Source organism: Corvus cornix, chromosome 3, assembly GCF_000738735.6.
Source record: "Corvus cornix cornix isolate S_Up_H32 chromosome 3, ASM73873v5, whole genome shotgun sequence".
NCBI lineage: Eukaryota > Metazoa > Chordata > Aves > Passeriformes > Corvidae > Corvus > Corvus cornix.
In genome coordinates this window covers 68,363,657-68,390,068 of record NC_047056.1, presented here as the reverse complement: position 1 = coordinate 68,390,068, position 26,412 = coordinate 68,363,657, and the positions used below count along the sequence as shown (strand labels likewise).

Sequence of the window (26,412 nt, the reverse complement as noted above, 5' to 3'; positions counted from 1 at the left end):
TATCAAACTGGGGATGTTTCTTCCAACCTGAATTATGCTGTAATCCCAGGTAAATCTTTGTCAACTTCAGTAAACCAGATCAGACTGGAGATGACTTCTGCAGGTAGCTTGGATTTCTCCTCATTCAGGCCCATCAGTTTGGATTCCAGGAAAATTTGTCTAACACACATGAGACCACCATACATGAACTGGTCTAGGTCTTGGTGGGCTTTTTTATTCCTGATGGGCTTTTTTCTTCAGTTCAATACAAATCTAACCCAAGCCATTTAATTCACTCAATAGAGTGTGGTTACTCCTCATTAGCTCAATAGATTTTCTGAGATAACGAAGATTGGTGAATACTCACTAACAGAAAAACCATAGTATGGATATGGTAGGATGCATTAGGAAGCCATACAGATGGAATGAGCCTGAGCAGAGTAAATCATGAGAGATCTATCATCAGACTCAAACTGGTTCTTTATGCATGAGCAGAATCATGCAGGGGGCAAAGATACCCATGCTTGTGTCTGAAATCAGTCCAAATTCTGTAGAGAGCTCAGTGAAACAGAACTTGCAATTCCCTCTGAACACAAGTTCACTGCCTGTGGAAGCACATGGTATGCACATTTTCCCTTGTGCTTTCTGTCTGGGGTTAAGGTGTAGGCATATGTGAGCAAGATATTAGTGAGACAGCTCATCAAGTCACTTGAGTTTTTAAATAGGATTCTGTACTGCATGAAAGCAGTTAATTGCTTCAGGATCCTACCTGACTCCTGAAGTTGTACAGTCAAGCTCATACAGAGCTGTGCCTGAGCTAATGAACTCTGCAAGATACAGGTTTTCACAGAAACTACCACTAAACTGAAGTTTGATGTTATGTGTTTTGGATGGAAATTTCAACTTTTCAGACTACTGTGAAGGAAAAAACATAGAAAATCAAAGGTCAGATAGGAAAATTAGCTTTAGAGATCAATTATCTCTAGAACCAGGAGACTAATGAACTAACTTCTGGTTCTGTTACAACTTTTATGTGTCTTTGGGAAAAAAAAATAAGTATTTCTATACCTCTCTGGTTCTCTGAAACGTATCATGACAATTTCTGATGTAGGAAAAACCCCCAAATATAAAAATGTTATGTCTGTGAAGTTTCTCATATTTCAAACAGAATTATAAATATCAGAAGGTGTGCCATAAGCAGGGGTCAAGAGAAACTGGATATAGCTGCTTTCAATGCCTGTCAGTGCAGACTGTACAAAAGGTCATTACAACCTGAGACGGTGTTCCAAGAATCTTGGCCTTAAAAATATTGAAGTTGCTGACCTTTAGCAGTTGAGCAGAGTGAGCAACATTCATGTTTTGATTTTAACTTTGAGCATGGAAACAAATGGGTGTTTTTTCCTCAGGTTGCTTGGTTAGTCTTTATATGAATATTTCTTAAATATTGACTTTAGTAAAAGATGTACAAGATACACCTTAACATTTGTACTACATCCAAGGTGTGACCTTATAAGCAAACTACCACTAAAGGTTTTCTTGTATTTGGACTTGTTGAACAAAAAGCCTACTTAATTTTTCCTCAAAGAGAAAACTAGAAGCTTGTGTTTGGCTAAACCTAAACACTCAATCTTTATTTCCAGATAACACTCATGATTCACATCATCATCTAAGCAGCTTGCATTCCAAGATCTGCACAGATTTTTCCATGTTGTCAACAGAGACCTCTCTACATCCCATTGGGCTCATAGCATACTTGAAAACAAGGTGGGAGGAAGGAAAGATCTGTCAGAAAAAAAAAAAACCAAAACCATCTTAAGAAAAGAAAATATATACCTTCTTTTTGGCCCAGGCTCTTCCATGCTACTGTCCCACCTCTGGGACATTAGCAAGCTAAGTTCCATTTCTTCTTTCTCACACTGTGGCTCATTTTCTTCATCATCACTGTTCTGAGAATTTCGCCAGCTTCCAAGAGAACGATGGTGAGAGAGTGTTTTTTGATGTCCCATCTGATATCCATCATTCTCCAATCCAGCCAACAGATCAATCATGGCCTCATCAGCACTACTGCCCACTGCAGAAAAAGCCCATACAAGTAGAATCTATATTTTGTTCTACTTGTAAATGACTAGTTACAGTCTACCAGTAAAAAACAAAACCAACCAAACCAAACAAAAAAAGCCCCATACCATTTAAAAATCTACTAGTTTGTTACTGTCTAAGGCAAGGCATGCTACAGAAACAGAGCCTTTTTGTATCTTATGTTTTCAAATTTTATGATTTATCTTTTCTAGCTCTGTATTTAAAACTTTGACAACTTTCTGGATTTCTGCCCTACTCTTTTGATTGTACCAGATTTAGTGGACGCAATTCTCTCTCCACTCTCCTATTACCTCTCCTCACGTTCAGTAAAGCTTCACTCTCCCCTTTAATTTAAGCATGAGTGCCAGCTTCTGAAACATCACTGTCTTCTCTTGCTCAACAGCTGCATTAGCTTTGTTAGGCACTTCTCTCTCTATCACCTGAGGACTTTCAATCACTGCATCTTGTCAAAAGGGATGCTGATTTTGACCAACTATTCCTCCTTCTGTTCTTTACTATAATGCTCAACTTTGGTTCCCTTTTCATGTCACTATAAGCTGTTCTATTCCAAGGTTTCTCTAAACATTGAAAGTTTACCTGATTTCAGTCCTCTCCTTAATTTTATTTTCTTTTATGTGACAAAAGCTTACAAGCTTACAGTAATTAATGCACTTCCCTTCTCATTTTTTACTTTTGTTTCTTAAAAATTCTTCCAAGTCACAGATTTTTCTCACTCTCTTCCTACTTACCTATCATCTGACCTCATAACCAATTTATGACCTCCAGTCTACCAGGCATCTTTGTTACTTCTCTCTCCTTCTCTGGCTGAAGAACTACAATCTCTACTTCCTTTCCTCGGAAAGCATGATATAATTAAAATGATCTTGAGAATTATATAAAATAGATCTCAACATTGGTGAGAAAGGCATTTTTTATATTTTGCAAAGGCTTCACAAGACCCCATGCAACCCTTTACAATAGAAACCATCCCCTTTTACAGAGTTCTGAATTAACCCATTTTCAATTACACTTTCTGTTCTTGGCTCCTTTGCCCTTTGTGAGGCCCATCATTAAACTCCAACCTCTACTTCATGTTAATATGAACCTTGGGGTATAATTCACAGTAAATAGCAGAATTCATGTGGTTCACAGTCCCTGTGGCACTACAACTCAACAGAGGAATAATAAAGACTAGTGCAGGCTATGAAGGAGCATAAGAGACCCAAATATGCAGCATGTCACTCATAGTCACACAAGACACCAGAAATTAGTAGCTGTATTACAAGAAGGGAGGACAGGAAAAAAAGGCAAAAAAAAGAGCATATAATCTCTATTTGATTCTTTAGTCAATGGAAAAAAACAGACCATTTCAACACTTCAATTTGGTTGAGCAATTCAAATGTACAGGCATAAGGCATACCCTACATATTATTTTAGCCACTTTTTATCCTCTCAGGTTTGCTCATGTTTCCCAGCTCCCACAGAATTTCTTATAGTTCTTTCAGTAAATCCAAATCCTTGCCTATTAAACTCCTATAATCAAAATCTTGCCTATTCTCTACAAAATAAAACAGCACTACAGTCTTAATCTAACTTCATCCACTCCTGCTTTCTTAGCAAGAAAAGATTTCAGTTGCATTTTGGATGGATATTGTACTACCCGCAGACATATACTGTTGTCCAAGCATACATCCACACCCTATAGGTATCAAAGAAATGGAGGCTACTATGGGTTTTAGATACTTCTCCCTGCCCCACACCACGTGGTTCATATTAACATTATACATTATGTTTACCAAAGAACACAGACAGAGACATACCATGAGCTATGTGCTTTTCATCTTCTCTAGAGTATTTGAACTATTTCTACCTCACGTAGCTTTTAATACAAGTTCTTTTATTGTTGTTTCCCCCTTGTGCCACTCACAATTTTACTTCCATGGTTTTTCTCCTCCTCTTAAACATTTTGCTTCCTGCTTCTTTGCCTCCAGCCATTCTTTGTATCTAGAAATTTTGGGAAATGCTCTGCTGCAACTTGCCTCTCATTATCAACCTACTATTGCGCAGTATCTCCAGACAGCTGAACGTCTGAAGACAGATGATATGCATGTTTTCTACCTTAACTGTATGAAAGATGCAGTCAGTAACTGCAAGAGTATCACGGGTAGACAGTCAAAATCATCTTCATTCAGATAGTTTTAGCCTTTTAGACCTAGGAGCATAAGGAAGAGCAACACCCACAAGAGACTGCATTGAGCTGACCTGGCAAGAGGACAGGGCTTACTGAACCAGTCAAACACAGGCAGCCTCTACAAATACAGTCCTGGTGACATTTCTTAGAAAACACAGGGTGTGTTTTGGTGGTGGTAGGGTATGTGTGTGCGCGAAGTCTTAATCTGTTCGAAAAACTCCTTGAGATCAACTACTTTCTTTCATGATAGGTAGCCTAAGGGAACACAAAGACTGTGGAACAATAATAGTCTGGAGGAAAACACATTCTGGTCATACTCACTAAAAACTGTAGTCTGATTCAGTCTTTGAGACAAAGGCTGAAAGCTCTGACTGTTCTCCACAATGTTTAAAATTGCTTCTTCATTAATAAGTGCTTCCTCTTCTTTATCAGTATGCATCCTATTGGAGTCTTTAAAAGAAAAAAGAAAAAAAGAGAAAGCATAAAAATTCAGAGTCAAGACTGATACATTATGAAAGCAAACTACTTTAGATTGGATTTTACTATCCAAGTATATTTCCATTATTTGCTGTGGCAATTTTAGAAAGGCTTACTCTAACAATAATAAAAATAAAAGCAAAGCTACTCTTTGGTTTTTCATAACTAACGATCACAACTTCCTTGGCTTACTTCTGCTTTTAGTATAAACAGTCAAACCATGACATAGATTTATGCCTAAACAATTAGGATATTAAAAAAACTCACCTTTGCTCATCTTTTTATCGTCATGCACTTCTACCGTATTAGCTGGTGTACATGGAAAGGCTTCAGGAGAAAGTACCTCAGAATGTAGTGTTAGCTCAGCAGAGAACTCCTCTGATCCATTACTGTAGTCCAATGATCCTGACAACGTTCTAGTTAATTGAAAAGCAAGTTTTAAATGCATATTTAAGGTTTGCATAGAATACTATATTTTATGACAAATGGCTAAACACTTACACAGAGAAGTCATTTTGCTTGAGAATTTCTTTAAGTCTCTTCTGAAAAAATTTTTCACTCTCTGTTGCTGGCACAAATCCACGGTCTTTAAAATTTGAAAAATATTTGTTATTCAGTTTTACTTTGACCTCTCAACACAGAGAGCAGCTAAAATTACTGATTTTATTAGGAAAAGGCTCGAAGTCGAAGTGCCTGCTAATTTTTAGTGCCAAATCTGAGGGCTGACTTTCAAAGTGCATTAAAAAACTTTAAAATACTTCACATACTCCCACTGATCTCATTTGCAACTGTGAGTATCAAGAGTATCAACAGCATTTACAAATCACGATGCAATTACACCAAGGTGAGCATCCAAGAAAAATCAGTGAACAATTTTGAGAAGTCTGGCTTATGCAGCCTGACTAACATTACACAGAAACACAGGAAAAAAGTCAATCAGAAAGTAGTCTGTCTTAGCCAGGAACCTGCCTCTTTCCTTCTTGCAAGCCTCTGTCTTACTTGCCAAATATCATTCATACTTTAAAAGAAATATGGCCTAGGCTCCGCAGAGAATAGCCTGTTCATTATGCAATTACGTTGCAGAGCACAGTCTTCACTGTGTAATGAATTTTACATAAAAATACAGGGATTTGTCTATCCTATTAGAATTCTAATCTAATATCACCTTAGCGATAATTCCGCAGAAATTAAATGGGACTGCCCTTGTGCATAAACCACAATGGAAAGCTTCAAGATAAAAGAGATTTAGTTTTGTTGGTATTTAAATGTTTTCCATCACAAAGCATGCAATCTTAACTGCCATTATCATTCATTCTGTCTAGAATGTTCTGCAGATAGCTAAATCACGATGTTGTTAGGCAAGGTTAAGTGTCTTGCTTTCAAAATTGGCAAACACATACTGGACCATCAGTAAGCCTGGAAGCAAAAAAAACAGTACATCTAAAAAACCCTCAAACTTGATACACCAATTTAAATTCTGTCCTCTTGCTTGCTTCTCATTCAATGTTTTGGATTAACAGCTGCACAAATTTTTATGGTTTTTTTTACCTTGTGACTCAGGTGGCTTAATCTGAGAAGATTCACATTTCTGTCTCCGTCGCTGCTTTTCATCCTCCCATATAGCTTGCAAACCAGGGTTCCTGCCAATCTGGGCTGAAATATGCAATCATACATGAAGGGAAGTCTGCCCAAGTGACAAAGCATTCTTTCCCCAAATTGGATTCTGACACTCTTCTTCACCTCTTTGTCATTCTAGCCTGTTATTTTTTAAGTGCCATTCTGGCCTTACTCTAAGATTTGGTATTATGTAAAAGTTAAGGCATAACTTCATTTCTTTTCTAGATCTCCTATTTGTAATCTAGACCTTCAGCTTTTTTCTGGTCTTCCCACCAAGTATGTGTATATATGTATATACAGGTGTAAGTACATACATATGCATACATGCACACATTTCATGTTGGTATTTCCATTACTATTCTTTCTGTAAGTCTGAAATCTTCTGTTATGCATTAACAAAAATCTCTTCATATTGCTCTATTTTTCTAACCTCTTTTCTTTCAGAGTTAATTAATTTTTTTTAAACTTTATAAATCTGGAGATTAACAATTCACTAACACTGAAATCCAGACTGTGATTTAACTAAGCTGAGCTTTAAAAGAAGAGTGAACTATGACATCATAGCTTCTGTTCTAAAACCATTTTACATGGAAAGTTATTAACACTTCACCTTCAATATCCAGTTGATTCAAAATGTCAGCAGCTACTGCATCCACCTCCAATTCACAGGTACTTTGTGGCTCAACACCTTTCAACATTAAAGAGCTGTGACAACATAAATACCACAGGTTAATTTCATCAATACACTCAGTTTGAAACATGCATCATCACTGTTTTTTAACTGGACTAATATCCAAAATTTTTCAGAGGGAGCAGGAGTGACTAACTGAATACAGAATTATCAGTTCCCATCCTCACCTCCAAGTCCTTAAACTAATGATCATATTCAAATCTAATTAGATAAGAAATCTATATCTTCAATTTAAAGGCTTTAGATTTTTCTTTTGTGAGGAGAAGAGAAAGAGCTGGTAAATAACTCCAAGTACTAAAGCAATTACAATAATGTTCTCCTCCTCAAATATAAGATGAAATGTTCTGTAGAACTCAGCCAATAGGACCAAGTGTGTAGGCAGGATCATGCACCCAGAAAGGCATGAATTTTTCTCTCATTCACAGCTCAGAGCAATGCATAACACTTTCAACATTTACAACTATTTTTTCTGGGGTTTTTTCTTTATTTAGCCTGGTGAATAAGAAAGAGACAATGAACAACCCAAACACATACTGAACTAAGGATAACTGGCTTGATGAAGACTTAAAATACTAGAAACAGATTCAATGACTGATCACCTTCCTGCTGTGCCTTTTCAGATCTGCAAATGTCAGTAACCTTCCACCTGCTGCTGTCAGTGCACAAATTTTATGGAGTCCATGGAGGAAGCTAACAAACAGAAATCATCTCCCAGGTTTGTTGAAAAAGTCTGTTTACCCTTTAAAATTTTTTAGGGCAACACTGAAAATCCACTCCAAGCTCTTCAACTTTCTAGTAACGCCTGTAGCAATAGGACAAGGAGTAATGGTTTTAAACTAAAAGAGGGTAAATTTAGACAAGACATAAGGAAGATTTTTTTTATGATGAGGGTGATGAAATGCTGGAACAGCCTGTCAAAAGAGGGAGAAGTCCCATGTCTGGAAACATTCAATGCCAGGTTACAGGGCTCTGAGCAACATAATCTAGTTGAAGGCGGTCCTGTTCATTGCACGGGGCTGGACTAGATGACATTTAAAGAGCTCTTCGAACCCAAACTATTTTATGATTCTATGCACACTTTTAAAGACAATCCATTGCCATCACATCCCTCTGTTCCCAGTCACACCATCAGCTGAGAAACAAGTCCATAATATGCTCAAAATGCATAATTTTCATGTCACACACCTCACAATCATCAAAAGATTCAAAAAGAGCTTTGCCTGCACAGTGGGCAACAGGAACTGCAGGCAAGCTGAAACTTGTATTTTGATCCTACAGTAAGAAACAGCTGCAGGATCGCTGGAAAACAAGACTGAGGGAAGAGGCTGCAAGAATTGTTAGCTCCCTTTACAAAATCAAAACACTTCTGGGAACAAGCAAAAAGGGACCACAATACAGAACGGTCACTGATACCAGAAATGTGGTAAAGACTTGCCTTTGACTTGTCTGGAGGACACAAAATCAAAGACCTGAGCTTCCCACTTCCACTAATTTTCTCTTTTAAAATCAATTAAAAAACCAAAAACTAGTGGGGGTTAGGGAGAAAGTGAGAAAGAATCAAAGTTCTTGAAAAATTTAAGAAAAAATGTGTTTTAGTGACCTGTTTCTGAGGAGTTTGTTTGATGACTTAAAACCATTAACTGAAGCATTTGCTTTTCCTCTGACAAAGACAGCTTTCTATTGTTTTCCCTTCATTTAGCTAGGATGTTTTGTAAAAAAAACCAAACCTATGTCTTGGTTTTCCAACATCCCCATCAAGAGTATGGCCAGTGACTTGAGAACTGATCAAGACCAAAGATAAAACTGGCCAAGAGCTTTCCAAGTAATCAGATTTCTTACTTACAAGAGACTCTCACACAGATTTCTCATATAAGAAGAACACTAAATTCAACATTGCTGAATTTAAAACAAACTGGTAGACATTAATGTAACTTAAGTCTTTTTCCATAGTAATATCAATTTGAAGCATGCTCTTTGTCTGCAATTCATTCAAACAATTTGAGCAACTAGAAGGAAAAGAGTTAGCTCATTTTGCCCAAGCTCTAAATCAAATAGATATGAGGAATCTTTCTGTCAAAAACTACAGTATTTCAATTTACATGGCACATTATTCAAATTAAAAACACTGAGCTAATAACAGACCTTTTCTGAAACAAATCTAGGATTTACCATCATAATTGCCATTAACACTTTCATAATGAAGGCAGGGCTGGCAGTCAAAACCACACATTCCAAAGACTTACATGGAAGCTAATAAAGGCACCTGACACACACAATAAGTTCTCCATTACACTTGAAAAATGTCTTCCCAATACAACAGGTACATTGGCCTGGCATTTAACATACTTGTCAAGGCGAGCTGCTAGACACTTGCACTAGCTGAAGTCATAGCAGTAGCACTACAAGTTTCTGCAACATTCAGGTAAGCCACAAAGGCCAAGAAGTCATTTGTTCCCACTTCAGGAAAAACACCTTGAAGGGCATATGAGAGCAGAGCAGCTTTAACTGGTCCTTCTAACATTTGAATTTATGTTGACTAAACCAAAAACATGAGGTGGAGAGGGGGGAGTACAAACTGTCCTGAACTAGTTATTTAACATGGTTACATGCTGCTTTGGAAACTGCTTTATCTGAGTATCAGCAATAGCTTGGTCAGCTGCTAGGTTTGGTGCTCTTGCTCACCTAAAACAAATGTGTGCAACATATACACAAAGTAACCATATTTCCCATTCTCCCTGATCAAGACACACTTCCTCAGCAGGTACAGTGCTGTTTTTAGCAGGTGAGAAGACAGCATGAAGAAGTCAGAACATGTCTAGTCTCCCAGCTGTAGTTAGTTGAAAATATGAACTACTTCATGTCATAAGCAGTTGTAATGCCTTGGAAGATACTCAGAAGTGGCCTGTTTGACACAGAGTGCCTTACACAACAGACTAATCACCTGCCTCACACTGCACGCATCAGTTCTGCAAAGAAAAATTGTGGTTTAGATAATGCCAAAACCATGATTTGAGAATATCTGCATTAGAACAAGGTTAGAAAAGTGACTTAGCAAGTCCCAGGCAAAGCTTTTCACAGCACCTATGTTTCATTTTTTAAGAAGGAATGTAGAGAGAACTGTTCACAAGATAAAACTTGTAATACAGATATATGAAAGACAGGGTTAAGTGAGGTGGTGTAGAAGCAACCCAACTGCATGAGAATGGAAATTTACTCTCCAAAGAAGCAAGATAAATCAGGGTTGCACAACACTGACCTGCTATGGCTAGGCTACTTGGGATACTCATACCAGTTAATTTAAAATTGCCTTTTAAACCTACATACCAGGTGAAAAACTGCAATACAAATCCATTTTACTTTTGTATAAAAAGCTCCAAATACGTTATTTTGAGAACAGAGAAAACGGTCCTTATTTTTGAAGAAAGTAATAGTTTGATCACACTATCCACTGAGACAAAAACTATAGTTTAGGATGAAACTTGTACCCAAAGAAACTACCACCATCTGGTTTCTCAGACATTGAGGCAATGAATTAAACCTACAGTCAACACATATTTTAAAAAGTGCCCACTACATACAGCTAGGTAGATCAAAGTCCTGAAAAACCTTGAAGAATAAATAATGAACAAGGTCAGTATCTTAATTCACCAATACTAATGACAGCCTAAGGAAACAAGCTCTGTAATGACCACATCTGAGGTATTTGTAATGTTAAACTGAGCACAAGAGACAAAAACTAACTCCATGGAGAATCTGAAAGGTGTTACTCAACTGTGCTGATAAGGACTCTAAAATTCGACATTATAATTTTCGATACTCTGTTCACGGCAGAAAATGTGTCCTTGTTTTCAGGATGTTCAAGTGACTTAAATAATGTGCACATTATATTAAAAAATCAAATAGCTAAATAAAAACATGCACAGGCTGACAAGCGAGAAAAGCAATTATGACAGCCACAAACCTAGCAAAAATCTGCAATATTACATATCTGCTAGATATTTTTGTGCAAAAGTGTTACTTGTCAGATCTTTCCACTTCCATATAAACTAAAGTCTAATAGCAAATCTAGGATTTAAAAAAAGAAAGTGTTTCTTAAAAGCATTCTACCAATCATTCTGCTTTTAACACATCATGTCCAAGTGGCAGACTTGACTAGCAGATTACTCTGATGTTAAGATTAAGTCTGATGTTTACCAGAAAGTTTTCTCAATGGAACTCATGGAAGTGTTTCATCATTTATTATCAGCTGCCTGAGCGGGATAAAAAATGTGTCTCGTGTCCAGAACTCCTCATGTCAAAAACTGTTGGATAGCACTACCAGGTTCAGGTGACTGTCACCCATTTTAGGGCAGGCTTTGTACGTTTCAGTGCGACAACACTGGCAAGTATTATACCTAAAAGCCTTACAAAATATGGGATTCCTGGGCACTAGAGATTTTGGACATTTATCTATTTGATAACAGAATCATTCTAGAATTACATTAAAAGAAGTGTCTCTGGCTTAATACAGTGCACTAATCAAAGCAGCAAGTAAATAATCTGGAGATTTGCCAGGAGCAGGACAGGACATGGCTGGGTTAAATGCTGTTCTTGGTAAGTGGCCGAGTAGCACGGTGCTCTCTAGCACGGAAGAGGGAGTTCAGTCACCAAGACACTTTGACATAGTTCTCAAACATTTTTTGAAATAAGGAACCATCACTAGCATTTACCCATGCTGCTCATGTAATATATGTGACTTTTAAATTTTGCAATTACCTTCCAGGTATCCAGAATTGTATTTCAGCCAAGTGATATACTGTGTTCCAAAGTCAAGAGATGCCCAATCGCTGGCACTGCTTGCTTAAACAAGAGAACTTGTTAACTGCCACTTACAGCAAGCACTTGGTAGATACACGTTCAACTATCTCTAAAATGTATTCTTAATGTACACGAAGGATAATGAGTCTGAACAGACATCCCAGTCACTGTGAATACAAGACAGGCCTAGAAATTTTGTGGTCTCAAACAACATTTGACTGTCTTTTCCCTTCTTGCTTTTTCTTGACAGAACAACCAATAACTTAAGCATATAGCTGAAAGGTAGGGAAAGATTTATGCGATCTTTGATATAAAGGACAAGCAAAGAACTTATGAGTTCAGTGGTATTTAGAAGAAACTCCAAATGCTACTGAAAACAGCAGCCAAGTGGTGAAATACAGTAAGTAAAAAAACTTTGCTAAACAATTCGCAAAACAGTTAAATATCTCAATTTGAACTGGATAGAACTTGAAGAGGACTGGACAATAAAGTGAGGGGACTGTGCTGGTATTGCACATGAAACCAGAAATGAATACAGCTGTTGATATGGAAGTATGTTGGGAATACAGAACATACTTTGTTAAAGAAACAGAAATCAAGGAAGAAAGGCAGCTTTCCAACTACTGAGTAATGCTGTAGACTGCAAAAATAGAAACAGTTGAGTCACAATCATTTTAGGACACAATTACAAGGGTTTCCTTGGATAGATATCTCATACTATCTCAGTCAGATTTACCCGCAGTAAGGCTGATCATGAAAATTATAAATCCATTAAACCAAACTAGAAGCAAATTTTCAGAATTTGAAAGGAAATTAAGTAGGAAGGCAATCTGGAATTGGCACTGCAGTATGACTGGTTACAAGAGCACTGTTTTAAGTTGATGACTCCCATAAATAATCCAGGAGAAATTTTAACAGGCAAATAATTTTGTATAGATACAGAACAGAGTAAAATTAGGATGGAAAAGTTTAGGTTTGTTGCTTTGCTGTGGCATTCATGTCCTACAGCATGGGGAACAGTCATGCTAGAACACCCTAAATAAAAAAATTGATTTTCTAGACAAAAGAATGTTTAACACAGTATCAAATAGGAAACAATTTCAGCTGAAGAAACCATAAATGAGTTCTTAATTTATTAAAGCATTTTAAGAGCTAATTAAATGTGAAATTCTTCTTGGTTATACAAAAAGGACAGAGCGTCAACACAAAATGTGTAGAACTGAATACAGACCAGTTTCTGTGACTGAGTTTACTTCACATCTCATTAATACTTTTGGCAGAAAATGCAGCAGTGTAGTAATGAAATATGCTGATAAGGCAAGCCAGTAGACATGCTGGATACATAACCAGATCACACTAACAGAAAACAAAAGCAGGATAACTCAGAAGTAGAATAATAGAAACAGAATGAAATTTAAAAATGGGATGAAAGATTCTATAGGAACTTACAATGGCTTCCAAACAGAAGATTCTCAATTGGAAAAAATTAAGAAGAGAAACATCTTGTACTAATAAATCCTAAAATGCTCACAAGACAAATTGGCATGATAAATGAAACTGTAAAATGTATCAGGAACTACCATTATCATTGCATATGGTATAGAGAGAAATTTGTGTAGTATATTATGCAGTATTCAGGCTTTACGTTCAAGAAATAAATTCCTGCTGCCAGAACTTCAGCAAACGAATGCCAGGGAAATGGACAGTCTTGGTATTTTCCCCATTACTGTTAACATCCCACTTCTGGAACATCTGTGAGTGCTGGAGAAGGACTGGCACGAGTGAGGTGTTGCACCCCTGGCTGTATACATGGAAGCGTGGAAGGAGGAGGAAAGAAGACCTGTAGTCATGCAGCCATGAGGCTGCATCCTTGGCTCCTGCTCTGCTGAGCTCATCCCTCTCTGGTTTTGACAGCCAAGAAGTACTACTTTGCTTTCTTTTTACTTGCCGATCCCAGATCTGTGTAAAGTAACATAAGATAATCCTGGGCTAACTTATGATCACACCTTTAATGTTTAAGTAAGCTGGCTTGCAGAACCAAGCCAAATAAAAGTTGAAATGGACTGTGAATGAAATATGCAGCCAAAAAGGAGAAGAAACAGCCCAAGAACAACTGCACATAAAGGGACCAGAAGTAAGATGATCACGAATGTTGTTGCAAAATCCCCTGAAGTAGCAATAGAATCAGAAAACCAGACGTAACCAACACAAGCTCATGTTTTTGCACACTAGAAAAACCTGAAGTATGGTTTAAGGCACACACTTTCTACTGGGGAAGCACATTCTCCCAGTACATAATATTAGCAGGAAGCGTGGCTTACTGAGCCCAATAAGCTCTTCAGAGAAGTATGACAGGAACCACCCAAAGAATGAGAAGACTACTAGATGACAAAAGGACCTGCCAAACATTAGCAAATAGCTTAAAGAAGGAACTTGCTGTAGATAAACTATACAAATCAAAGTAGCTTCAGATACTGTAACTTTCTCTCCCCTCCCCAACTCTGGCCACAAAACCCCCAAAATTGCAGAAACATTCAATTTTCTTATAGAAGTGAAACAATTACAAACTGTAAAGTAGGAAATGCTTAAGAAAATGGAAAAGCATGGGAGACAGACATGAAAATTCTAAGCTGAGGTTCTTATGTAGCTACCATTTGAAATGGACAAACTGAAATTCTCTGATAACACACTATTCATAGGATCATAGAGTCATTAAGGTTGGAGAAGTCCTCTAAGATCATCAAGTCCAACTGTTAATCTAGCAGCGCTAAACCATGTCCCCCAAGCACCACATTCATGTATTTTTTGAACACTCCAGGAGATTCCACCACTTTCTGGGTAGCCTATTCCAATGCCTGACCATCCTTTCGGTGAAGAAACTAATATTCAGCCTCCCCTGGCACTTCAGGCCATTTCATTTTGTCCTCCCACTCCCACTTGCTACCTGAGAGAAAAGACTAACCCTCACCTGGCTACGCCCTCCTTTCAGGTGGTTATAGAAAGCAATAAGGACCCCTGAGCCTCCTTTTCTCCAGGCTAAACACCCCCAGCTCCCTCAACTGTGGCTCACAGGACTTGTGCTCCAGACCCTTCACCAGCTTCATTGCTCTTCTCTGGACTCGCTCCAGCCCCTCAATGTCCTTCTTGTACTTGAGGGGCCCAAAACCAAACAGAGGGCTTGAGATGTGGCCTCACCAGTGAGGTCATGTTAGTTAAGGATGATTACAAAAACACAATCTGTGAACTGATGTGGAAATATTCTCTGTAACTATTAAGCTTGCTTAGTTCTTCATCAAAGTCATAATTCCAAACCCTAGAAAGTCAAATTTTGCCCATTATCTCCTAGTTGGATTTTTATAACCATATACCAGAAAGCATCGGGTGACCAAACCTATACAAAGAAACTAAATAATGATGAATTTGTGTTACCTTATCACCTTTGTTTTGTTTTTTTTTTTTTAACACGTAAAACATGTAAAAGTCTTTTAAATAAGAGACTGGAACTCTGTATTACATGCAAGTTGATGTATATAAGAAAATAAGGCATACAACAGAAAAACCTGGGATGCTGACCTTGGTATTTCATCCTCTTCCCATTCAATGAAAGATACGTTGCTTGAATTTTCTGGTAAATGAGTTCTATGATGTTTACTTACACCTGATGTATCACCTAGGGAAAAAAATAGAATGAGAAATTAATTCATTTATGTGGCAGTATTTTTTACAAATATCATTATATAACTGCACTTATTATTTAGTATTACCAGTCCACCTGCTCCTAAAGAATAAATAGCATTGCATATCATCTTCATCCATTAACTATGCTATTGTATAAATGACCTGGTTTTCTAACACGTAGACACATACAAAAAGAAAAATGTATTGCCAACACACTGACATTATTAGAATTACATTTGTTGCATTCTGTTTATATCTTAACCTAAACTCAATCTTCTCCTATTTGTGAAAATTTCAAAATAAATCATACAGAGTCGGATGTAAACGTCAGAATTTCCTGGGTCTACAGTTCAAATTCCAATGGAAATTAGAAACCAAAGAAAACATGAAATTCTACTTCTACTTTTCTTATTTGTGAGCTGAAAGGGAATATACAATACATTCCAGATACAATGGTAGTAGCAGTAAGTGGAAACCTGCAATGAAGGCAGATGCTGTCTGACCTACAAATAAAGAAAACATTCTAAGTTTGCTCGGAGGTCTCCATGTAAGGAAGTGTGCTCCAAAGTCATGCTGGTGAAGTCCTCTCTGAAGAATTCCTACCTCCCTTGATGTCTCCACCTGAACCCTCAGTCTTCAGAGAAAGGAAAGACAATATACACAGGATATGGCCCAAGAAAGAAAAAGGCCCAGGAATAGAGCTGTAGGAAGGTAGAATGGGAGAAGACTTTGAAAATTACTCAGTCTCCCACTTCTACCTGAAAGACCAGCTTGAACCTTGAATTTTCTCAGCTATGTTGGTGTCATGCACTAGCAGTTTTCTGGTATTTCAGCCATAGCAAACACTTCCGCAATTGTTAAAAATACACCAATTAAACAACTCAATTGTCAGAGGTCTTCAGTAATTAAATATTTATTAGAACATGTATTTTTTATCCTATAAATTTTGTAATAGTTTTGCCAATGTGAATTCCACTACTTGGAATATTTGGTTTAGGGATACGTCATGTAGAAAAAGCCCTAAGTTACTACAGAAGCAACTGGCAGACACCATGACAAAGAACCTCAGAAGCTACAAACAGAAGCAAGCAGGCTTAATTCCCTATGTTCCAGACCAAGCTTTCTGCACCCAGACCAGTTCCTGCAAACCCTGCCCTTACATCAGACTCTTAAGTGTACTGACATGGCACAAAGATGCGGCATTCAAGTGGGGTGAAAAGACACTCTTTTGCTTATGCAGAGCCAGCTCATATTTCAGTCACACCAGTGCTGTCACAGTCTATACACTTCGATGCCCAAGCAGACGTTTCCAGAAAGACAACACAAAATATCTGATCCCATTTGCACAGATCCAGCTCAAATCTAGCACACCTTACTGTCTGTGCATTGGGCAGCTAGTCCAGGAAGAAACACAGCCATGTTTTTACTGCGTGGCACATCAGCTAATTCTCCACATTAAAATGTAAGCTGACTATGCATGGAAATATCTCTTGTTATTTTTCATCTGCAACTTGATTATTTTAAGTTGATGAAATGGGACTGAATAGTTGTATATTTTAAAGGAAAATACATCTCACAGCAGCTATGCAAGATTATAGGCCAACTGGAAAAATAGGTACTATTATTTTTTAAATTTATATGCATTTCAAATACCACACCACAGCAGTTTCAGTGCATTATTCCCTTTCTTATTCCCTATGAGCCCTGTTTTCATATACTTCTAAATATTGAGGCTCAAATTCCTGTATCAGTTTGTTTCTTCAGTAAAGTTAATCATAGGGATAGGGATTTAAGGACACCTAATATTCCCCTTTTCTTGATATAAAGATCTTTAAAGACAATGACACATCAAGGTCTTTCAGAATCATACTACAGAAGGAGACTCAGGTACTGAAAATAAAAATTTTGCAACAGTTACAGTGGTACGTGGTGCATAAATGAATAGGCAGCCTTCTTCACAGCCCATAAAGACAAGGACTTGAGAAAACGAACGGCTGCACCTTCTGGATACAGGCTGATGAAGGCAGAACGTTCCTGCTAATACAAATTTGCACGCTGACCTCTCTCAGCCTTTAAAAAGGTCTACTTATCTCAGTGAGAAAAATACCACTATGAACAGGCTCCTGAGGTCGCTTGCTTACATTGACAAACGAACATATTAATTGCCAGACTCATCTTTGTATCATCATCTGCAAGGCAAGTAAGGTAAGTGTTTGCTGCACATCTTTTGACAAAGGCTTTTACTGCTGTCTAAGAAACAATGTTTGACCCGGCCTGTGTGACACAGCTATACTTGACTGAAAGGAATGCACAACAACACAGATGCTAAGGAACAGGCAGGGTGTCAGCTGTAAGCAGAGGCTGTGCCTTCTACACCACTCCAACAGCCTGAGCTCAGAGAGAGCTGCTGTACAAGGCCAGGCCTCTTGACATCAGTGCCTCTGTAAGGCTGCACCAGGGATTCAGCTGCTGTGCCAGGAGCAAGAGACAGCGATCCTGTGCCTGGGGATCAACAACAGAGTGAGGCAAGCTACTGATGTATGTGTGATATGGAGCCATGCAAAACAGAATAAATCTTCCTAGGAGCACTGCAACCAGTATCTGAACAAGCCAGACAAGGCAGTGTCCTTTTTTCCTTTTATTTTATTGGATTCTTCCCTATAAGAACAGTTAAAATCCACTGGTCTCAGCCCATGCTCCTCTTTCACCCCCTTGTTTCCATTCAAGACTTAGGTCTCTCATCCTTAAATAAATGATGAAGGAGAATATAAACAACTTATGTTTTTCATCTATCATCTGAAAGAGAGGAAAAAAAAGAGCTATGGAAAAAGAATGGAAGCAACTATTTGATACAATCACATTGCATGTTTCCAGAAGGCTGATTTGAATATTTGGAAGACTAAAGGTACCTGACTATACCTCCTCAAGATGCTCTGTCCATGGCTGAGCTTCTGCTTTCCTACACTTTGACACCAGCAAAAAGTGTGGCCTGTTGTTGAGCACGAAAAGAGTATCTTCCTTTAAACAATAATTAGTTATAAAACTCCAGGGGCTACTCTATTGCTGTCTGAATATACAGGCAATAAAAATAAGGAGGAAATGAAGCATGATTCTTGCTTGTCATTTTTACAGAAAAATACTTCACCATTCCTTTCAACTTTGTTTTAGCTGTAGGAACAATTATGTTTTAAGTAAACAATACTTATTTCATTAAACATTAAGTACCAATGGCATTATGCTTTTCCTACTGTTATCTCTCCTTTATAACGAAGCATTTAGAAGAATTAGGGATGTTCTCACCAAACTTAATTTTTATGTCAGTGTGTACATCCAAAAGGACAAACTAATTTTTTAAAATACCTCCTTTACTCACACACTAAGAATTCAAACTTTACCTTAAAGCATATGACTTTAGCACAAACACAAGCATTTTAATTAAGAACACTGATTGTCATCGGAGCAAAATCATTAGCCATAATTTTGTAAAGACACTACTGCAACAACAACAAAAAAAGAATTTGAATTGATATAAGAATCAAAACCATTAAAAAAGAAAGCGACAGTATTATTATGCTATCTTTCATGTCAATTCTTCAACTGAGTATCAACAATTTTTCATCTAGAAAAGAGGTGTGGTCATCTTGTGAAATGGTCACAGCTGCGCTGCTGAAAGAACACTTGTTTCTTGATATACAGCATCTCATTTCAGGAAGCAGGCTCTTCCTCAATCCTCATACAGAGGTATAAAAAGGAAAAAAGCTACATATGGACTTTGTTTTGACACAGAAAGCAAACTTCATGGAAACAACACAATACCCATTCAGGCAAACTACAGCAAACGCCTGACAGCTAGTGACATCTTGTTCAAAATGGTAGTTTTTTAGCCTTCAAAGCAATTATTTGGTCTTAAGAAATAAACACCTTACTTTTTCTCCTTGCCTTTCTGAATTTGACAGCAGCCAGGTTTATTAAATTCATTCCATATAAATTGTAGTCTATAAAGAGTTGGAGGAGGTAGGGAATATGGGCTTCATGAGGCTGGTAAGATTTGTTCATTATGGCTCCACCTTGCAGAAGCTCACAAACTCTAAAAGACAAATTAGGACATAAATAGAAAATTATTTCAGTACAACAATATTGATATTTGACTTTATCAAAATATTAAATACTTAGACACTTTAATTTTTGCCTTAGTTGTATTTTTAACTTAAGAACTGTGTTTTCACAATAACACACGAACAAAAATGATCTCTGCTAATAATTATACAATATTTGGGTGTTAGTTATAAAGGAGCCTTGAATCCTTCAGCTTAAAAAACATGAAACTCTCTGAAAAAAAAATCCTACAATATTCTATTCCTGCAAGTGATCCAAAAGCCACTATAGGCCATGGAAATCTTTCAACAGAACAACTGTGGCAGCTGTATGCCTACACACCAGTAAAAAGTCTGAAAGTCTCTCTAGTTCTCCTTGACATATATACGTCCTTCATGGCTTTAAAGCTACATAATGCGTACTCAGAAGCAGTATTTTAAAACTCTGTAGAAGGACAAATCCTCTCTTTTAAACAGATACACATTAAAAAATAACTGCAAGTATCTGATTAATTATAAATTGGTACAATATGATTATCTCAAATTAACATATATTTATACAACAAAAAAAAAAGCACAAAGCATTTGTAAATGCAACAAAATGGGATTAAAAATAAAGTTATATACAGAAAAAAGAAAGGAATAATTTAAGTGAAGTGTCAGTCTTTATTTGGATAGGAGCAATTCAAACATGAGAAGCTCCAAATTTTGAAACAACCGCCATGTCATACATTGACAGAAGGTTAAATTGCGCAAAATTTCACTTACCTAGAAGAAAAATCAAGACAATCCTGTCTTATGATCATGTATCAGACCTTTTAAAAAAGGTTACAGTATGTAATAGCACACACTCAAGGGATTTCAGTTTAAGCTTGGGAAATAATTCTTCCTTATTTATTCCTGAATTTACTGCAACTACTTTGACAGTAAGATCAAAATCAACAGCACTTTCATATAACAGAACATTACCCTATTGAGAAATAGAAAACCTGTCTAATAACAAAAGCTATTCAGTTTTCCAAGTAAATCTTTAATTTAGTAATTGTTGCTGGAATTAAAACCTACCAAAATTTACTTCATAATAGATGAAATGAAGCCATATGAAAGACATCTACATTTTTTTACTTAAGAGTTACAGGAAAAGTAACCTGATGCAAATTTGTTTAAGTGTTCAAGAATTACAGTAAACACAAAACAACTAAAGGCAAGTGTTTTTTGGTATTGTTTTCCTAACATGCTACTGCTTTAAAAGATTATTGGTGTGTTTAAAATTAGCAATTTTTAAAGTGTTTTGGAAACTGTGGGACAATAATTTTGGAGCTTTTATTTTGCTAAGTTATTGGTGAATCTTGTTTCAAACATGACTTCTTAATTCAAGATATAAGGAAATCAGACAGAACTTTGTATTTCCACATCCTTACCTTTTTACCATTGCAGGATTGTAAAGATAGATCTTCATAAACTGTCTCTCCTTTTCATGGTAACCATAAAAAGGCCTGGCGAGAAAGAAATAAAAGCAAGAAGAGCTAGCCAGTTATGCTGTGGCATTTATTCAATGACATTTTATTATAAGGAGCATGAAATAAGCATGTCTATCTACCCAGGTAAAGATGAAGATGCATTTCATTTAGGTCTTCCCCATTAGCCTCTTACGCAAACAAACAAAATACCTGAAACACTCCCTTATGCTGCTTTGAGGCAACGAGCAGCTGACTTTCAGTAATGACTATTCTGAAGTTCTAAGGCAAGACAGGTGAAAAAGAGGCAGGTTCTCCTAATTTCTACCTGTTCTTTTCTCACTGATTCAAGTAAAGATTGTTAGCAACAGTTTGCCCAGTTTTCAAGATGAGAGGAACAGCTACGACAATTCACAAAGTTCTCACAAAAAGAACAACATCAAGAAATTTGGTAGGTGACCTTCTTTGTTACTGCAAAAACATCAGAAAGTTCTGATTGAAAATAAAAACCAATTATTGCAGCCACTTTACTCACAATATCTAGAAGCCACCAAAACTGGCTGGGAACAGAAATATCTTCCTACACTTAACAATTAAGAAAGAATATATTCCAGAAATGCACGAAAAAAGCAAATAAAACATAGCGCTGCACAACACTGAAAATTAGCATTTACATTGTTTTGAAGATGAAAAATTGAATACATGCATCTAGACTACCTGTGTTCCTCCAGGGTATTTTCCTATTATTCATTATGATTTGACTTGTTTTTCAGACCTTGGATATGCAAGTTAAATAAAAATTAAGTAATAGAATCCTTAGAATGTTCATTCATTCATGTTAACATTCAATAATAACATACAGTTCAGCAGCAACAGAAAGCTACACCAAATAAAACACAATGGTCATCTTGATAGATTAGTAAATGTATGTTTAAAAGCCTCCACTTCCTGGCCTGTGCTGCTGGAAGAATCAGACAGATAAAAATGACCTGACAGTCTCTGTGGGGGCCATTTTAGATGAACAAAAAAATAAAGACCACCTAGAATCAGGCTCCTGCAAGACACGTCTGGTCTCAGGGAACCTAGAATAATCCAGAGTGGTAGAAAATGCTGCATGGAAAGTACTGCTCTAACAGCAGAGACAGAAAAAGCTAGTAAGAACAGATTTTGCAAAATTACACACACTAGGATACAATTTAGGAAAAAATCATTGTGTCAAGAAAGTTTCTTGGGAAAACCTGTTAACTATGTTTAAGTCAAAGCAAGTGAGAAGAGTTACTTAGAAGTTGTACAGCCCTGTATGAAGACATACATGGGTGGGGAACAAAAAAGGATTAGCACTGCAATCACCCAAGTCCAAAGTGCTTCGATGTAGTACAACTGCAAAAAACATTTCAAAACAGACAACCAAAACTCCTGACAGGTCATACTTACATTCCAGATACTAATGATACTTTGAAAACATGTTGAACAGTAGAAGATGGATTGCCTAAAGCCACATTGAGTGCTCTGTCAATGCTGAATGCCACTTGACGAAGGTAGCATTCTGGATGCTGTCCAAAACCATCATATGGTACATAGAGGTAAGGAAAGATACCATGTAAGTGGAGACAAGTCTTCTGACCTAAAAAAAAAGGTAAACATTTATTTCCTGATGACTACTTTTTCTTCTTCTAAGTAGTTGCTACATCTGAATTTTTTCGTATTATTTTCAGTTTCTGCAGACAGGATAAATTTATGACACAAGTGCAGGTGTGTTTCAAACAAACGGTACTAATGTAGAGCAGTTCTCACACTTGATTAATTGACAAAACCAATACAGAACAGATGTGGTTATGCGACACACACACGATTATAGCTGTGCAACAACAGAATTCACTACTAATTATGTTCTTTATAGTAATAACACAGCATCTCTCTAAGAATAACTTTGCATACTGAGTAAGTGTTGGATGCTTAACAGTTTCTCAGCCTTTGTGAAAATTTTTAAGTATCAATCACACAACCTCTCAGAAATTAAAAAGAACATTCAGAGCACCTATGAGGCCATTCAATATTCTAGTTATTAAGGCATAAGTTGGGATGTGGAAAAAAACCCAGGTAATTTTCAACTTTTAAAATCTGTGGATCCCTGAGAGATTTCTACTGTATATGCAAATCTCTAGACTTCTAACAACACTCTTACTTCTCAGCTTCCGTGAGTCTGCAGTAAGAGCAGAGTGAAAGGACACACCATGAAAACCTTTGTGCTAGACCACAGTCTGAGCTTCTCATTCAGACAAGGCAGTACAGGGATATGGACTGGGACCTCCCAAACCCACCATAATTTGGGGGGGGCCAGTCTCAACTACAATGCATGTTATCTGTTCTTTTCTCACCACAATACAACAAAGCATGCATTCACTGGCATTCATTTGCCACCTTTTGAGTCCCCAAAATCATTCATGACTACTCACTGCCACTGAAAAGTTTTCACAGAAAAATACTGTAAGCATGTGCTGCTGATTAACAACCACCACCACAATGACAGGCAGCACATATCCCTTTGCATTTTGTTTGGATGAACTCCCTGCATGAGGACACCAAAACTGGCTGTGCTTTCATCACCCAGGAGATGAATGTTACAAAGAGGGAACTTCACTGGTTCACAAGACCAATGAAAAGACTTCCAAAAGTCCGCTCTTTCAAACTGAGGTTATTTCTCAGTTGGTGGAGCTTGCCTGAAGTATTTACACTCAATCATATACCAGTGGCCACCCAGTGAAGACAGTTTAAGTCCATTAAAGCGCAGCAATAACAAGACCTTCAGGCTGAGGACTGCCTGCAAATCTTTTACACCTGTGAAAAGCACCCCCAAAAATCCCAGCAGCAGCAGAGCTTTTTTCGTCTCTTTTTTAAAACTGGAGTCAGATGTACTGTTCTTCAAATTATGTTTAGAAGTAAAATAATTGCTAAAAAACATGGTGCTACAAGTCCATTTTACAAGGTGAATTTTATTCTTCTTGCAAGTCAACTCTGTCAAGTCTCCTCAATGGTGAAATACAATCTATATATGCATTCATAATGGTGAAGTCATCATCTATGAATTCTGCCCATATCTTTAAAATATTTCAGGAGAACAAAAGTTTTATTTATGTATCAAGTTTTTCAAATAACAACACACTAAGAGAAAGGGGTAACTAAAGAAAATAAGAACTACGGGTTTGTTTGGGTTTTTTTTTTTTAATGGCACAATAAAGGACAGTAACAGCTTTATACGGCAGGAAACTTCTTCACTCCTAAGGTGGAAAAAGTCATATATTAGTAGCATGTGAACTGAGAGAGGATTGATTTGTGCAGTGGTAGCAAACCATTTATTTTCTGTACCAAGTCACCAACAAATCTGAGTGTATACTGATGGCTGTACTTAAAACTGATTTTGAAATAAAGGAGTCCCCCATCCAAATATAACTAACAACTAATTAATAGTTGTTTAAAGTTTTACAGGTTCTCTATTCAAATTTTGTTGGTTGGTTTTGGGAAGGGTTTGAGTTTGGGGTTTTTTACTTTTTTTGTTGCTAAGTTGGAAAGGGTGGGTTGTTGTTGTTGGTTTTTTTTTAAATGTATCCCAGAATCATGTTGAGGGGGAAATTCAAACTAGTTCATAAAATAATTTGTCTGAATGCCCACTGCAGCTTAAAGAAACAAGTGAATAAACCAACTCACCGCAAGCTAAATTTGATATTGGAATACAGACGGAATTTCTGTACATACAAATATACATGTCTATCCCTCGTGAATTTTATAAATTCAGGTGTTTGCTTCCTACAGCTTGTCTGTCAGAATCAGTTCTGCACTTACACTTTTTATTTGCACTACTAGCTATGAACTCCTTTCAAAAGTGTGAATTTTTTCACGTTTTAAAAAATACTTTTGCTTTAATAGTTGTCCAAGTATTCTGAGTTAATTTATGTCCCCTTAGAATGCAAAATTGCAGAGCACCAGAATAAACAGAACAGTTGCACAGTCTAAACTTACTGTACTTAAATTCATGTTCCTTTCAAGTTCAACAGCTATTTAACTGTTCTTGCTGAACTGAAAATGTAATTTTATTGTTGAATAAAAAAGAGAACACATACAAAGGAAGTTTCCTTCTATTTCCTTCTGTTCCCTTCCCCTGTACTCCCCTTTATCTGCAAAAAAAACCATGAAAAACACCATGGCTTTCAACTGAGCAGAGTCAAATTACTCAACTTACTTAATTCCAGGGAAATCTTATAGAACTCATACCCTGAGCTGCTTTTCATTTTTGATTCTGCCAAAAAAGCAAACAAGTTACTGCTGATCTAAGACTCCTATTAGGCTAGCAGCTGTCAAGTTACATGGGTTTACACAGCTACTTACTTTGATCCTTGATGGTATTGATTTATTTATCATGATATTTGGTTATACTGCTATTTGTACTTAAAATCGACATTATTACAAGTCTGACCCTGCTACTGTTAAGAACAGTCATTTATTTCCATCATTTAGTTAAAATCATCAAAGTGCACCAAATATCACAGTATTGAGTTTGAAGCCCAGACTCCAGTAATAGCAACCATGGTTTGCCCTATGCCATTACAAATTCTAGTGGGTTCTTTCCAATGGAGCCACAAGGAGAAAAAAGATCTACCCACTGAGGATTTCAGGCTACACAGACCTGCCAATTTACATAAATTAAAAACTTGGCTTGGGAAAAGGTTAATGAGTTTTATGGTTTATATATGCTAATCTCATGTTCCTGTTTCTTTTTGGAGGTACAGAGAAATGAATTTGTACCACTAGAACAGCACTGACTGCTACAGCAGCCCACTTACAGTGACCAGATGATGTTATTTTTGTATCTATTCATCACTTTCTTCACATCTGTAGAATCAATGGAAGTGGTGCTCAACAGCAGATTCTACATATGACTGCCCTCCTCAGAATTTCTGGATACAAAACTGGCCCCTGATGGGACAGGCCACTGAAATGTTTCATTCCATGGTCTCTTCATGGACCTAAAAGAATGAGGTCTGCACTGACTGACTTTGCTGATCAAGCATCCCAGTATGACTCAAGGAGACTGGTAAGTAAACATACAGACACCTACAAGTAAAGCTGAGGCTTAATCATGAGTCTTTGTAAGGCACTGAATGAAGTGGTAAATGAAGGAACACAAAAATTGCTGCTGTAACATAGAAGAAAGGCAGATCCACAAAACCTTGAGATATTAACTAGCGAACTGGCTATTTTCTCTTAAAAGAAGACACTGCCAACTAAATGCCAATATAGATGAATAGCCATAATACTTCTAATAAATCAATACTTCAAAAATAATATAAATGCAGT

The 26,412-nt window shown here is 37.0% G+C and overlaps 1 protein-coding gene across 2 annotated transcripts in view; it reads right to left on the bottom strand.

Moving 5' to 3' along the window:
• REV3L (REV3 like, DNA directed polymerase zeta catalytic subunit) overlaps positions 1-26,412 on the bottom strand; it is a 118,948-nt gene that overhangs the window by 49,031 nt on the left and 43,505 nt on the right. For both annotated transcript variants that reach the window (XM_039568093.1, XM_039568094.1), the window contains exons 2-11: positions 22,495-22,684; positions 21,025-21,099; positions 19,436-19,596; positions 15,405-15,501; positions 6,954-7,048; positions 6,275-6,379; positions 5,228-5,312; positions 4,994-5,142; positions 4,571-4,699; positions 1,813-2,050 (exon numbers count right to left, since the gene is read on the bottom strand). In XM_039568093.1, the coding sequence (XP_039424027.1) occupies positions 1,813-2,050; positions 4,571-4,699; positions 4,994-5,142; positions 5,228-5,312; positions 6,275-6,379; positions 6,954-7,048; positions 15,405-15,501; positions 19,436-19,596; positions 21,025-21,099; positions 22,495-22,684 (1,324 nt within the window). The remainder of the gene's footprint in view (positions 1-1,812; positions 2,051-4,570; positions 4,700-4,993; positions 5,143-5,227; positions 5,313-6,274; positions 6,380-6,953; positions 7,049-15,404; positions 15,502-19,435; positions 19,597-21,024; positions 21,100-22,494; positions 22,685-26,412) is intronic.